General features: G+C 54.4%; 1 protein-coding gene across 1 annotated transcript in view; it reads left to right on the forward strand.

Annotated features, from left to right (window-relative positions):
• The window catches only part of OBSCN (obscurin, cytoskeletal calmodulin and titin-interacting RhoGEF), a 136,616-nt gene that overhangs the window by 107,552 nt on the left and 13,621 nt on the right, over positions 1 to 15,443 (forward strand). Inside the window, exons 56-74 of the mRNA XM_082621777.1 lie at positions 4,974 to 5,052; positions 5,276 to 5,400; positions 5,550 to 5,747; positions 6,402 to 6,434; positions 6,574 to 6,672; positions 6,834 to 7,052; positions 7,463 to 7,535; positions 7,832 to 7,899; positions 9,208 to 9,327; positions 9,482 to 9,621; positions 10,007 to 10,207; positions 10,333 to 10,415; positions 10,694 to 10,867; positions 11,626 to 11,782; positions 12,121 to 12,237; positions 12,321 to 12,485; positions 12,562 to 12,720; positions 12,874 to 13,051; positions 13,637 to 13,750. Coding sequence (XP_082477903.1) covers positions 4,974 to 5,052; positions 5,276 to 5,400; positions 5,550 to 5,747; positions 6,402 to 6,434; positions 6,574 to 6,672; positions 6,834 to 7,052; positions 7,463 to 7,535; positions 7,832 to 7,899; positions 9,208 to 9,327; positions 9,482 to 9,621; positions 10,007 to 10,207; positions 10,333 to 10,415; positions 10,694 to 10,867; positions 11,626 to 11,782; positions 12,121 to 12,237; positions 12,321 to 12,485; positions 12,562 to 12,720; positions 12,874 to 13,051; positions 13,637 to 13,750 — 2,502 coding nt within the window. The remainder of the gene's footprint in view (positions 1 to 4,973; positions 5,053 to 5,275; positions 5,401 to 5,549; positions 5,748 to 6,401; positions 6,435 to 6,573; positions 6,673 to 6,833; positions 7,053 to 7,462; positions 7,536 to 7,831; positions 7,900 to 9,207; positions 9,328 to 9,481; positions 9,622 to 10,006; positions 10,208 to 10,332; positions 10,416 to 10,693; positions 10,868 to 11,625; positions 11,783 to 12,120; positions 12,238 to 12,320; positions 12,486 to 12,561; positions 12,721 to 12,873; positions 13,052 to 13,636; positions 13,751 to 15,443) is intronic.

Genomic DNA, 15,443 nt, shown 5'->3' on the forward strand with positions numbered 1-15,443 from the left:
TGGTATGAGGTAAGGGCCCCAATTCATTTTTTTCCTGTGGAAATCCAGTTGCCCCACCACTATTTGTTGAAAAAACTATTTTCCCTCATAAAATTGTCTTGGAACTCTTGTCAGAAACGAAATTCTATTAAATGTGTAGGTTTATTTCTGACTCGCAATTCTATTCCATTCATCCAGATGTCTGTCATTATGCCATTAATACACCCTTTTGACTATTGTAGCCGTGTATAATATTGTTATGAAATTTTTAACTGTGAGTCTGCCAACTTGGTTCTTGTTCAAGATTTTTTGACCATCCTGAGTCTCTTGCATTTTCTTATGAATTTTAGGATCAGCTTGTCAATTTCTGCAAACATGATCTCTGGATACTTTTTAAGATTTTTTTTTTGTCATTGGTTTTGAGTAATTTGATCATAGTCTTTGGTGCAATTGTCTTTATTTATGTTCCTTGTGCAGTTAATTGAGCTTCTTGGAATTTTGTGTTAATAGTTTTCATTAAGTTTGAAATTTGGGGGAGGCATTATTTCTTCAAATATTTTTTCTTTCCCCCTTCATTTGGGAACTTAAGTTAGAGCCACTTGAAGTTGTACTACAGCTTACTAATAATCCTTTTCCATTTTTATTAATAAAATTCTTCTTTATGCATTTCATTTTTCATAGTTTCTATTGCTGTGCTTTTATGTTCACTATTCTTTTGTAGTATCTAATCTGCTATCAATCCCATCCATTGCATTGTTTATCTCTAGAAGTTCTACTTGAGTCGTTTTTATATGTTCTATATCTCATCTTAACTTTTCGAACACATGGAATACAGTTCTAATACCTGTGCTAATGTCCTTATCTCCCAGTTCTAACATCTGTGTCAAATCTGACTTGGTTTTGACAATTGATTATTCTACACATTATAGGTTGTATGTTTCCTACCTCCTTGCATGTTGGACATTCTTGGCTGAATGCCTGACAGTGTGAATTTAACCCTGTTGGGAGCTGGATATTTTGTGTTTCTGCAGGTCTTCTTGAGCAATACAGTGTGTTACTTGGAAGCACCTTGATCCTTTTGGGTCTGGCTTGTGTGATTTGTTATGTGGGGCCAAGGCAGTGCTCAGTCCAAAGCTGATCATCTTCATCTGCTGAAGTGACAGTGTTCCTGAGTACTCAACCTGATGCCCTGTGAATTAAGAAAGTTTCTAATCTGACTGTAAACAGACATTATTCCAGCCCTTGTGCTCCTCTGGTGCTACGTCCTCTAGTCCTTTCAGATGGCTCTTTCCTGTGTGCATGTGCCAATCAGTGCTCTGTGGCATCCTCGAGGGAGGGGGCCCTCTCTCTGTGCAGCTTCCTCTTCTCTGGTTTTCTGTTCCATGGGCATAGGCTGCCTTTGTCTCTCAGGACATCACCTCTGTCTCCTCAACTCAGGGTCTGCCTGGCTCTGCCTCAGTTTCCTTTTCGTGTAAACTTAAGTCAGGAAGCTGGGGCGATTATAGGGCTCACCGTTGTTTCCTATCTCTAGTACATCACTGTCCTTCCTTCCTCTTAACCATTCTGAGGATTCTGTACCCAATTCCAATGTGTGGGCGTTTTTTTTTTCCCACAAAAAGAAATTCTCTGAGACACCAGCCTACAGTTCAGCTCAATTCTGACACCATCCACCTGGAAATAGCATCAGGTCCCATAGGTTAAGGGCTCAGTCCCACAAGGCTGCCTCCCCCACCACTTCAAATATCAGCTGCAAGTCCAGGTTGTCACCTGTGCTTCTGGCCAACATGCTATAAATTAAAGGTTCCAATGGCCCCCGTCCTTGGGTTTTAATAATTTGCTAAAGTGGCTCACAGAACTCAGAGAAACATTTCACTTACTAGATCAGCGCTTTATTATAAAAGGGTATAACTCAGGAGCAGCCAGATGGAAGAGACGTATAGGCAAGGCACGTGGGAAGGGGCAGGGCCAGGCATGCCACTCTTCCCCAGTGTCCATGTGTTTACCAGCCGGGAAGCTCTCTGAACCCTATCCCTTTGGGTTTTTAGGGAGACTTCATTACACAGGCACAACTGATTAAATCACTGACCACTGGTGATTAAAAAAAATTTTTTTATTGGAGTATAGTTGCTTTACAGTGTTGTGTTAGTTTCTACTGTACAGCAAAGTGAATCAGCTATACATATACACATATCCCCTCTTTTTTGGGTTTCCTTCCCATTTAGGTCACCACAGAGCACTGCATAGGGTTCCCTGAGCTATACAGTAGGTTCTCCTTAGTTATCTATTTTACACATAGTATCAGTAGCGTGTATATGTCAATCCCAATCTCCCAATTCATCCCACTCTCCCTTTCTCCCTTGGTGTCCATAGGTTTGTTCTCTACGTCTGTGTCTCTATTTCTGCTTTGTAAATAAGATCATCTATACAGTTTTTTCAGATTCCACATATATGTGTTATATACGATATTTGTTTTTCTCTTTCTGGCTTACTTCACTCTGTAGGACAGTCTCTAGGTCCATCCATGTGTCTACAAATGACCCAATTTCGTTCCTGTTTATGGCTGAGTAATATTCCATTGTACATATGTACCACATCTTCTTTATCCACTCCTCTGTTGATGGACATTTAGGTTGTTTCCATGTCCTGGCTATTGTAAATAGTTCTGCAAATGAACATTGGGGTGCATGTGTCTTTTTGAATTATGGTTTTCTCAGGGTATATGTCCAGTAGTGGGATTGCTGGGTCACATGATAGTTCTATTTTTAGTTTTTTAAGGAACCTCCATACTGTTCTCCATAGTGGCTGTATCAATTTACATTCCCACCAAAATTGTAGGAGGGTTCCCTTTTCTCCACACCCTCTCCAGCATTTATTGTTTGTAGATTTTGTGATACAGGCCATTCTGACAGGTATGAGGTGATACCTCATTGTAGTTTTGATTTGCATTTCTCTAATGATTAGTGATGTTGAGCATCTTTTCACGTGCCTCTTGGCCATCTGTATGTCTTCTTTGGTGAAATGTCTATTTGGGTCTTCTGCCCATTTTTTGATTGAGTTGTTTGTTTTTTTGATATTGAGCTGCATGAGCTGTTTATATATTTTGGGGATTATTCCTTTGTCAGTTGCTTCATTTGCAAATATTTTCTCCCTTTCTGAGTGTTGTCTTTTCAACTTATTTATGGTTTCCTTTGCTGTGCAAAAGCTTTTAAGTTTCATTAGGTCCCATTTGTTTATTTTTGTTTTTATTTTTGTTACTCTAGGAGATGGGTCAAAAAAGATCTTGCTGTGATTTATGTCAAAGAGTGTTCTGCCTATGTTTTCCTCTAAGAGTCTTATAGTGTCTGGCCCTACATTTAGGTCTTTAATCCATTTTGAGTTTATTTTTGTGTATGGTGTTAGGGAGTGTTCTAATTTCACTCTTTTACGTGTAGCTGCCCAGTTTTCCCAGCACCATTTATTGAAGAGGCTGTCTTTGCTCCATTGTATATTCTGGCCTCCTTTGTCATAGATTAGTTGACCATAGGTGCGTGGGTTTATCTCTGGGCTTTCTCTCCTGTACCATTGATTTATATTTCTGTGTTTGCACTAGTACCATACTGTCTTGACTACCATAGCCCTGTAGTATAGTCTGAAGTCAGGGAACCTGATTCCTCAAGCTCCGTTTTTTTTTCTTTTCTCAAGTTTGCTTTTGCTATTCAAGGTCTTTTGTGTTTCCATACAAGTTGTAAAATTTTTGTTCTACTGTGAAAAGTGCCATTGATAATTTGATAAGGATTGCATTGAATCTGTAGATTGCTTTGGGTAGTATAGTTATTTTGACAATATTGATTCTTCCAGTCCAAGAACATGGTATATCTCTCCATCTGTTTGTGTCGTCTTTGATTTCTTTATCAGCATCTTATAGTTTTTGGTGTACAGGTCTTTTGCCTCCTTAGGTAGGTTTATTCCTAGGATTGAACTCAATCTCCAGCCCCTCTCCCCTCCCTGGACATCAGGGGGTCCCAACCTTCTAGTCACGTGGTTGCTTACCCTGGCAACCAGCCCCCATCCTTAGGGGCTTTTGGAAAATCACTTCATTAACATAAAAAACCCCACCTTTGTGCCTCTCCTCACTTAGGAAATTCCAAGGGTTTAGGAGCTCTGAGTCAGGAACAGGAGGAAGACCAAACATATATTTCTTATTATAAATCAGAACATCACAACCATTGTTTTCTGTATTGTGTTTGTTTCCCTTTGGTTGTTTCAGGGGGCCAGTGTCTTAGTTCAGGCTGTTATAACAAAGTACCATAGACTGTGCAGCTTAAATAACAGAAATTTATTGCTTAAAGTTGTGGAGACTGGAAGTCTGAAATCAGGGTGCCAGCATGGTTGGGTGCTGGTGAGAGCGCTCTTCTGAACTGCAGATGGCCATCCTCTCACTGTGTTCTCACACGGGGGAAGGGGCAAGGGGTCTCTTCTTATAAGGGCACTAATCCCATTCATTAGGCTCCACCCTCATGACCTCATCTAAGCCTGATCACCTCAAAGAGATCCCATCTTCAAAGACCGTCATGTTGGGGGTTAGGACTTCAGCATATGAATTTTGGGGGGACACAACATTCAGACCTTAGCAGAAGGTAAATCCAGCCCCTCTTCTCCATTGTGGCTAGAAGTTGAAGTCCCAGCTGACGGTTTTGAGGCCTGAATTATCCTTGTTCCTTAGTTGGCTGGAACTGGAAGATGCTGTCGTTGCCACTGTCTGCTATTTATGAAGCCCAGTATTTATAATTTGTTGGGTCTTGTAGTTAGTTATAGGCCCGGAAACATGGGCTGGTAACAGCCTGGGGACAAGGAGGGGCCACAGGGTAGCTGTGTCCCCCATGCCTTCTGACTCAGAAGTGTGAGTGACTCCCAGGAATGGCTGCGCAGTGAGAATCAGGTAGCCTCTGGGGTGGGGCCCGTTCCCCGGGCAGATGGGGTGCAGGCCTCGCCTCAGCTCCACCCTTCATCCTCAGTGACCAGCACCGACTACGACACTGCTGTGGATGCCACGGAAACCTCATCCTATTTCAGCGCCCAAGGCTACCTGTCCAGGTAGAGGGCCATGCAGGGGTGGTCCTGGGCCCTTTGCGGGGGGTGGCAATGCTGGCTTGGACTGACAGTATCCAAATCCTGGAGGCTTCAACTAGGCCACGGCAGTCTCTGTCCAGGAAAGAGGAGACCTCAGAAGCCCTCCACGCTTGACCCTGGTCCCCTCCTGTCCTGGACCCCTCACTGGTCCATCTCACATCCGCCCCTTCTTGGTTCTCCCTGCCAGCTGGGAGCAGGAGGGCATGGAGTCTACCTCAGAGGAGGGGCAGCTGCCGCAGGTCGTGGAGGACCTGAAAGACCTCCAGGTGGCCCCCGGCACGCGTCTGGCCAAGTTCCAGCTCAAGGTGAAAGGTAAGGGGGAGAGGGATGAAGGGAAAGGAGCTGCCTCCCACCAGAGGGAGGGTTAGGGTTAGATCACCCAGGGGTCTCTGCGGGCCTCTGGAGGGCATGGTGCCCACTGGGCTGTGGCCCTGCGCTAACCACTCCCCCTGTGGCCCCAGGCTACCCCACTCCTCGACTGTATTGGTTCAAAGATGGGCAGCCCCTGACTGCATCTGCACACATCTGCATGGAGGACAGGAAGACACTGCATACCCTGGAGATTATCTCAGTCACCAGCGAGGATGCTGGCCAGTACTCGGCCTACATCAGCAACACCGTGGGTGCTGCTTATTCGTCTGCTCGGCTGCTGGTCCGAGGTGGGTGCTTAGGGATGCAGCAGAGCTTGGTGTCCACACCCAGTTTGATGTCCACCTATAAACCATGCTGTGGCAAGCCTGGGAGCTAGTGCCCAGTGGTCACTGGCCCAGTGTGCAGAAGTCACAGGTGGCCAGAAGCTGGCTCCCAGAGAACATGGGCCCTTAGAGGGTGTGGGGCCCATGAAAACTGACCAGCAAACAGGGTAGCTAGCTGGTGGAGTAGGCCCAGGCAAGCATGGGGCCCTCTGTAGACTGCAGAGGAAGAGGCGGGTAGTAATTTGGGGAGTAGAGGTCTGAACTTCCTTATTTTCCAAAGTTCTGAGCACTTCAAGGTGATTCCAAGTCTTGCTCAAATCTTCCCTGGTCTAGGGACCCAACACTGCCTGCGGCATTGCTTCAGTGTGGCGTTTTGAGCACAAGCATCCCCGAGTTAGTTTCAGAGCAACGCCCCAGACTCCTGGGCGGGCATGGGTAACATTCCATCTGGTCCGTGAGGACCGAGTGTTAATTCCATGTCTACATGGCCAGGTTTAGGAAAGGAGCTGTGTGTAGGAGTGGGCGGGGCCACCTTCGGGACTCACACCCTGCTAGGCAGGCCCACTCAGGGGAGGGGGCACCTTGGTGCTGTACATCTGACTTCTGTGCTTTCTTCAGGCCCCAGTGAACCAGAAGAGAAGCCAGCATTCGGTGAGCCGACTCCAGAGGGCAGAGGGAGGGAGGGTGGGGTGGGCCCTGGGGACAGGTTCAGTGAGGGTGCATGAGGGGGACGACCACGTGGAATTGGGGCTCTGCATTGTTTACCACCAACCGCCCCATGTCTCTCCAGATGTACACCAACATCTGGTACCACCCCGATTCCTGGAGAAGTTCACCTCCAAGAAGGTCAAGAAGGGCTCCAGCATCACCTTCTCAGTGAAGGTTGAAGGTGAGATGTCCTGCCTCCCTGTCCCACTCAGGGGAGCCCCAGGGAGGTCCCCTCCCTGCCCCCACTCAGGACCCTCCTAGGGAGGCTCAGATGTGACCCCTGCCTCCCAGAGCCACCCTCCTGGTGTGGGGAGACTGTCCACCATATACTCCTGCCTGCAGGAGACCCGCCCCCAGCTGTGCATTGGCTGCGGGAGGAGGCTGAGCAGGGTGTGCTGTGGATCGGCCGCCACACGCCGGGCTACACAGTGGCCAGCTCTGCCCAGCAGCACAGCCTGGTCCTTCTGGATGTGGACCAACAGCACCAGGGCACCTACACCTGCATCGCCACAAACACTGCTGGCCAGGCCCTCTGTTCCGCAAGCTTGCACGTCTCTGGCTGTGAGTGGGCATGGGTGACCCAGCCAGGAGTGGGAGAGGGGCAGTGTGGGTAGTGTGCAGCCTCAGAGCTCATGGGCCAGCTCCTACCCCCTACCCTGTGGGTTCCGCTCAGCTAGCTGAGACCCTCCTAGAAGCCCCCTGCCGTCCTGAGTGGTTTCTTCCTGGGTCCCTCTCAGCTCTTCCCAGGGTGGGTGAGTCAAGTGCAGACCCCATTCCCGTCCCTACCAGTGGTGGCATGACTGTGGGCCAAGTTGGGACACTGGGCACAGTCTTCCTCAGGGCTCCAGATGACAGGACTCCAGATGACCCTGGGGGGAGTGGTCCAGGCATCCCTGGCAGGGCTCCTGATCAGAATCAGAGCTCGAGGGTATGAGGTGTCATCCTGGTCGCTCACCCTGCTCTCCTGACAGTACCTAAGGAGGCTGGGGCAGCGGAGGAGCAGGCCGGGGTGAAGGAGGTCCTCATCTCCACCTTCCTGCAGGGGTGAGTGAGGGGCTGCTCAAGAGCCAGAGGGGCCAGGAGTGAGGTCCCGGGAGTGTGGGCCCCGGGAGTGCAGGTCCTGGGAGAGTGGGGTCCTGGCCCTGGCGGGGGGCAGTGCTGCTGCTGTGGAGGGAGCCCCATCACAGATCCCAGCCCAGCTCTGGCCCTCTTGGGCCATGTGGCTTGGGTCCCCATTGTAAAGAGAGGACTTCCCCAGGGCCCCGACTGTGGCATCAAGGCCCACTGCCCCCAGACCCTCTTTTCTGTCAGGCCCTTCAGGATACCTCCTCCCCCTTTAGGACCCAAGTTGTTTCTGAACAGATGTCGGAACCTTCAGGCTTCACTGACCTCGCTGGGCAGAGGAAAGGTACGGGCTGGGTGGGCACACATCTGTGTGGGGTGGGGGACAGGGGGTGTGGAGGAGGCTGCCCAGCTGACAAGCCCCAGGACCGTGTGGCCCTAGGAACACCTGCTTGCCAAGCTCTGGGCTGGGCCTCCCTGCCCTCTTATGGGCCTAATTCTGAGCTTTGGTTGGTCTCCGGGCCATTTCTGACCCTCGAGGATGTGGAAGCTCACGGGGGCCCCTGGGCTGGGCCAGCCCTTAGCTTAGAGCTCATGTCCGGGGGCTGTATGGATGCCTAGGAGCAGGCAGCTGCTGAGTCAGGGCTGGCATGAGGGCAGTTCGGGGAGGCGGGTGCTGGATATGCTGCCGGCAGGGCCCCCACTTTGTCTGGGATTCTCCCCCTGCCCCCAAGCTGGGTCCCCCTACTCCCAGCCTCTAAGTGTGCCTGCCCCCTGACATGTCCAGCCGCTTCCTGGCCACCTGCACAGGGCCCCAGCACCTTAGCATATTTAAAAAAATTGTTTTATGGAGAATACTGAGTCTTCACAGAAGTCGAGAAGAGGGAGCCGTGCACCCCATGTACCCATTGCCCACCTTTGGAATCACTTCTCCACTGACCTGCTTTGTTAATTTACCCAGCCCTCCCTTCCCTGTGCTGCCCCCATCCCAAGCCGCCCTCATTCCCCCGTAACCCCGGCAACTGCTCCCAGCCCCTCACACCTGCAAAAGATTCCATTTCCATCAAGGTCAACCTGAAGCCATCAAACCACAGCTGCCAGGGGTCTGGCCCCCCAGCCCTTGGGCCACAATTTGGGGTCCTGCCCCCTGCCTTCAGTGTCCAGGACCTGCCCTCATATTATACTGCCTGGCTGAGGTCCTTGTGATCTCCGTCCCTTCTGAGCCCCTTCCCAGACCAGCGGCCAAGTGGCCAACAGGAATGGAGGTGGCACAAACCCCACTGGGGACCCCACAGCTCCAAGCTCCAACCCCAGCCTAACCATTTACCCAGCTTTGCCCTTAGCTGCCCTTGCCCACCACCTTGCAACCATGCTGGCTACCTGCTGTCCCCTGACTGCCTGCTCTCCCCACAGCCACCTGCTGCCCCCACTGTCATCCCTGAGTTTGGGGTCCCCTAAGTCACACCTTGGCTCAGTTGCCCTTGAGCCAAAGAGACCCCTAGTCGTGGTCAGCCTTCCCTGCTTCTGGCAGCTCTGGCCCAAGTCTGTGCGTCCCTTGGCTACTCTGACCCCCAAGCCCAGGATGGGCCTGGAGGTGGGTGTTCGGGCACATATGTGGAGCACATGGCTGGCTGAGCTAGGGTCTGGCCCCCAGGAGAGCTCCCGGCAGCAGAGGCCTATGGCCACCTGTCCTTGGCCGAGGTGGGCACAGAGGAGTTCCTGAAGAAGCTCACTTCACAGATCACAGAGATGGTGTCAGCCAAGATCACACAGGGTAAGGGTAGCTGGTGATGGAGCGAGGTCCAGGGGTGGCCGTGACTGAGTGCCCAGGACTGGGGCCCCTCCTCACCTGAACGCCCTGTAGACCCATGGGAGGGCGGCATGGGGGGCAGGCCCTTCGAAGGCATCATGTGCCCTGTGTCCCCCAGCCACGCTGCAGGTACCTGGAGGTGACAGCGATGAGGAGGGCAAGACGCCGTCCGCGTCCCCCCGGCATGGCCGGTCACGCCCCTCTTCCAGTGTCCAGGAGTCATCCTCAGAGTCCGAGGATGGAGACTGCCGGGGAGAGGTGCATGGGCAGGCAAGGGGTGGGGCAGGGTGGGCAAGGGGGTATGAGAGTGTCGGGGGCAGGGTGAAGGTGGAGTTGGTGTCGGGGGCTGGGGGAGCTGGGGCAGAGGAGGTGTGGGGCACACACTACGTGAGTGGTCAACATCACCACTGCGACCCAGGACACCCCCAGCACCCCAGAGGTTCCTCCTTGTCCCTTTGGGGTGGGCCACCTGGCACTCCCGGTAGGATTTCCATCAGTAGAGATGGGTTGGGCCTGTTCTAGAGCTTCGTGGAATCTCAGGATGGCTGCTTCTTCTGCACTTAATTCCAAAGGCCTTGTAGCCTGGGGCCTTGGGAGGCTCACTGGCTCCTCTCCGGGTCTGACTCAGTGACTTCCCCCCCAGATCTTTGACATCTATGTGGTCACGGCTGACTACCTGCCCCTGGGGGCTGAGCAGGATGCCATCTTGCTGCGAGAGGGCCAGTATGTGGAGGTGCTGGACTCAGCGCACCCGCTGCGCTGGCTTGTGCGTACCAAACCCACCAAGTCCAGCCTCTCTCGGCAAGGCTGGGTGTCTCCTGCCTACCTGGACAGGCGGCTCAAGGTACCTGGATGGCTGGAAGGGTGGTCCTGGGGTTGTACCCCCCTTCCCCATGAAGGTGGGAGCCTCACCCTGGAAGGACAGGCTAGTGCTCAGGCTGTCTATGACCCTCTTCTGTCTCTCACCAGCTGTCACCTGAGTGGGGGCCAGCTGAGGCCCCTGAGTTCCCCGGGGAGGCTGTATCGGAGGATGAGTACAAGACAAGGCTGAGGTGAGGGGCCACCGGGCAGGAGCTGTGGGAAGTTGGGTTCCTGTGGGGGGCCTCCAAGATGCTAATTACACCCAAGTCCCTTGGGGCTGGCCTCTAGCCGGCGGGACCTTGCCTGGAAACTTCGTGTGGTGGGGCTGCCTGGTGTGTGAGGGTGCCCTCCCTCCACCAGCTTGCCAGGCCCATTCTGAAAGTGGGCAGCAGGATGCATGTGACTTGGAAGTGCCCGGTTCAGCAGCTGAGCTCCTGGGTCTTCCCCTCATGGCTGTCTCCCCACCCAGCTCCATCATCCAGGAGCTGCTGAGCTCGGAGCAGGCCTTTGTGGGCAAGCTGCAGTTCCTGCAGAACCACCACATGCAGTACCTGGACCACTGCCCCCATGTGCCCACGGCCGTGGCCAGCCAGAAGGCTGTCATCTTCCGAAATGTGCAGGACATCAGCCACTTCCACAGCAGGTGAGCATGCAGGGTGGGCCTCAAGGCTATTCCCCAGTCTGTGTGTACATGCATGTATACACGCACATGCTTAGACACACACTTGGACACACTGTTCACATGTGTAGATACATGTGTGCACATACAAGTCATACATGCACAAGACACATGCCTACACACGTGGACACACACCACACATGTGCATACACACGTGGATGCTCACACGCACATGCGTGTACCGACAGGGCTGTACCTCAGGAGAGTGGGCAGGAGTCGGAAAGAGACAGAGCCTTTGATGACTTGGTTCACCCACTGGTGCACCACACTCCTGTCACACGTCCCCAGGAACGCAGGCACGTGCACCTGGCTTATCCCCGGAAGTGCCTGTGACACACCTACCCACTGCAACCCAAGTACACAGACATACCCCAGAAATGTGTGCACACGTGTACATGGGCACACACAAGTACATGTGCATACCTGCACACACACAGCCTTTCACATGTGGGCATACATGTACATGGCACACACATGAATACATGTACACCCACAGACACGTACTCCCTTACGTGGTTGCACACCTGCACATAAGTGCACGCCCTGAAATACCGTATATGCATGTCCCTCACAACCCAGAATGCTCACTGTCATCCACAGGAACCCGGCCCTGGGCAGGAGCCTGTTTCTTCCCAAACCTGAGGGTTTGGGGCTGGGTTGTGGGACGTGGGTGAGGGTCCTGATGTCAGCCCTCACCTGACCACTGTTCCCCTCCATGGCAGCTTCTCACAGGAGCTGCATAGCTGCGACACGGATGACGACGTGGCCATGTGCTTCATCAAGAACCAGGCAGACTTTGAGAAGTATCTGGAGTTCCTGGTGGGCCGAGTGCAGGCTGAGTCGGTGATGGTCAGCACGGCCGTGCAGGAGTTCTACAAGGTGCCCCTCTGCCCGTCAGCCCTGCCTCCACTCGCCAGGCTTGATGCTGGCTTCAGCTCTTAGATCATCTTCCCTGACCCTGCTCAGGCCCCACTTCAGCCTGCCCAGGCCCCCTGGCCCCTAGCTTAGAAAAGCAGGCAGGGTCCCCCCCGCCAACCCCAAGCTCTGCTCACCTGTTAGACAATGACACCAGCCATCACCTGGGGCAGTGGTGGGGCCCACCTGGGGAGGAGGGTCTGTGTGGGGGACCCCGATCCACCAGCTCTGGGGCTCTGGGGACATAAGCCATCTGGAGGCTGTGCCCCCCCGCCCTGAACCCAGCCCTGCGGTTTCCACAGAAATACACTGAGGAGGTGCTGTCAGCCGCAGATCCTTTGCAGCCACCCCCGCCGTCCCTGCAGCACTTCCTGGAGCAGCCGGTGGAGCGGATCCAGCAGTACCAGGCCCTCCTCAAGGTAGGCAGGGCCAGCCAGGGGCTGCGGGGCCACCCCCGTGCCCCGCCACCCCAGGTCTCGCCCTGACCTGCAGTCTCCCCCAGGGGCTGATCCGCAACAAGGCGCGGAACGGACAGCAGTGTGTGCTGCTGGAGCAGGCCTACGCGGTGGTGTCGGCCCTGCCGCAGCGCGCCGACAACCAGCTGCACGTGTCGCTCATCGAGGACTACCCGGGCACCCTGGAGGCTCTAGGCGAGCCCATCCGCCAGGTCTGGGGCTGGGGGTTCAGTGGAGGGCTGGACTCCAGGCTGGGCCTGGCTGACCACAGGCTCACCACTCTCCCAGGGCCACTTCATCGTGTGGGAGGGGACACCGGGCGCGCGGATGCCGTGGAAGGGCCACCACCGGCACGTCTTCCTGTTCCGCCACCACCTGGTGGTCTGCAAGACCAGGCGGGACTCACGCACTGACACCTTCAGCTACGTCTTCCGGAACATGATGAAGGTTTGCAGGGTGCCAGCGGAGCCTGGGTGGGCAGAGGGAGGCCATGCAGGACGTGCGGGCAGGTGGAGGCTGGGGGCCGGTCCTGCGGCCCTGTCCTGGGTGACCATGGCCCAGCCTGCATCCAGGCACTCAGCCTGTGTCCTCCCCCGACAGCTGAGCAGCATCGACCTGAACGACAAGGTGGAGGGCGATGACCGTGCCTTCGAGGTCTGGCATGAGCGGGAGGACTCAGTACGCAAGTACCTGCTGCAGGCGCGGACGGTCATCACCAAGAACTCCTGGGTGAAGGAGATCTGTGGCATCCAGCAGCGCCTGGCCCTGCCCGTGTGGCGTGAGTGCCTGGGCTCGTGAGGCGAGGCTGGATGGGAGGCTGAACCTTTCAGCCTGGCTGTCTGGCTTGCGGGCACCCAGGTGGGCGGGTCCTGAGCCCTGGCGCCCTGCCCCTACCTGGGCAGGCACAAGGGAAGGGGCTCGATTCTGGGGCAAGGGGCTCTCTCTACCCTTGGTTAGCCCAGCCTCTCGGGAGCCCTTAGTCAGAGTGTAGGGCTGGCCCTGCCCAGAATTGAGGGGAGCCTCGAGGTTCACTCGGGGTTTTCCAGCACAAAGCAGGTGCCCAGACTATGTTAGGGATGGGAAGGGCCCAGAAGTCTTGGTTTTGCTTCCTCGCTTAGAACAGGAGAGAGGATCCCATTTCAACATGCCCTCTTTTTCCCCAGTCCCTACCACTCCCCAGTATACAGCCAACCTGTGTCGCTCGCCCTAATGCCCATCCAGGCCCTAGTGTGGTACTATGGATACAGGCTCACGAGGGGTGGTGTCTGTTGCAACCACATCCCTGGTCATGGGGCTCTGGCCCTGCCAGGTGTGCACCTGAGGGGATGGGTAAGTGCTCCAGACCCTGTGTATGTATCCCCAGGCCCCCCGGATTTCGAAGAGGAGCTGGCCGACTGCACGGCTGAGCTGGGCGAGACAGTCAAACTAGCCTGCCGTGTGACGGGCACACCCAAGCCCATTGTGAGCTGGTACAAAGGTAGGCCTTTGGGGGCCAGTGGATACTGATCTTGCAACAAGCAAGAGCTGCCCAGAGGGACTCAGGCTGGGCAGGGGACCAGGGATCCAGGGTGGGGTCTGGCTGAGGGGCTGGACACAAGAGACAGGCCTCCTGTTCCCGTTTCCTGCTCCTGAATCAAAGACAGGCTGGCCAGTGTGCACAGGTGGGTGAGGGGGGACAGAGGCGGAGGCTGCTTAGGTATGCATCGTGTTTCTGACGCAGTGACTCTGCCCACCACCGAATCTCACTCATTGGCTCTCTCATTTGATATGTTTGTGCTGAGTGCCCAGGTACCATTCCAGGTGCAGGGAAGGTGCAGTGAACAGACAGGTCAACCTTGTCCAAGGAGGCTGACCTTCTAGGGGAGGAGACAGGTGACAAGCACATAGACAAATGTGTCATATTTGTGACCAGCCAGAGAAATAAGGCAGAGAGTAGCCATCATGCAGACATGGTGGAGGAACTCCAGATAGGCCGTGAGGCTCCAGGAGGAGAGGGGAGGGGGAGGCGCTGAGGCAGGTGCAGTGGGGAGTGAGGCTGGGGAATGCTGGGCCTCGAGGGCTGCCGTGTGGGTCTCAGACTTGACTCTGTGTGTGATGGGAGCTGCAAAGTTTGGGGGTCCCCAGGAACACCGAGTTCAGGAGCCCAGGACCATTCTCACTGGACACCAACTGCAAGGTTGGGGGTCCCATAACCACCTTCAGGTTCAGGGATTCACTAGGACTCACAGAACTCAGCAGAGCAGTTCCACTCAGGGTTCTGGTTTACTGCAGTAAAAGGGAAGAGGCACATGGGGCGGGGTCCAGCTGGGGATCCAGGTATGGTCCAGATGTCCCCCCCGTGGAGTTGTGTGGACATGCCTGCTCTGTCAGTACAGATGTGTGCCATCACACGGAGTGTGGCCAACCAGGGACACTCACTTGTTGAGCCTTGTGGTCCAGGGTTTCTGTTGGGGCATTCACGTAGGCTGACTACCTGCATGGCTGACCTCAATCTCTGGCCCCTCTGAGGTCAAGCTGATGCAGTATGGCCTAAAGCCCCCACCCTAAATCACAGTGTGACATAGACCATCTGGCGTGGTCCAGGTTCCCAGGTAAACCAAGATACTCTTATGAGGCCTCACCTGGCTGGCAGGTAGGTCTCCTCCGGGCTGGCAGGTAAATCCTGAATCCCTAGTTCAGTCCCAGTAGCCGAGTCCCGTACTGGTTTTGGAGGGGCTGTCCCAGGGAAGTCAGTCCTCCTGTCCTGCTTGTTCACAACCAGCTGGGGCATTTGTTCACCCACGAATGGCTAAGAATGGGGCTGGAGAAGACATGCAGGGGCATTTTGCTGGGACATGAAAGAGGGGCCGTCCCAGTCCCACTGTCAGAGCTTCAGGCCAGAGTCAGTGGAGCAGCAGCTGGTCCCCCGCAGCAGCCTGGGGATCGTCCTGGAGTCTGTGGGGTCCTGGGGTCTGTGGCGCTCCCTTCCCAGCTGCCTCACAGAACTCATATGTAGTGCAGCTCCATTTCCCTGCCATCCCTTCTCACACCCAAAACTTGCACCTGTGACGATGGGTCCAGAGAGACAAAGCCATTCCATAACAGTTATTTAGAAGTAAGAATGAGCCTCTCAGCTGCCACCTTTCAGCTGGGCTGCCCCCAGGAAAGTGTGCCCGCCGGGCTGCGTCTGA

This window comes from Mesoplodon mirus (assembly GCF_964341445.2).
Source record: "Mesoplodon mirus genome assembly, chromosome: 5".
Classification (NCBI taxonomy): domain Eukaryota; kingdom Metazoa; phylum Chordata; class Mammalia; order Artiodactyla; family Ziphiidae; genus Mesoplodon; species Mesoplodon mirus.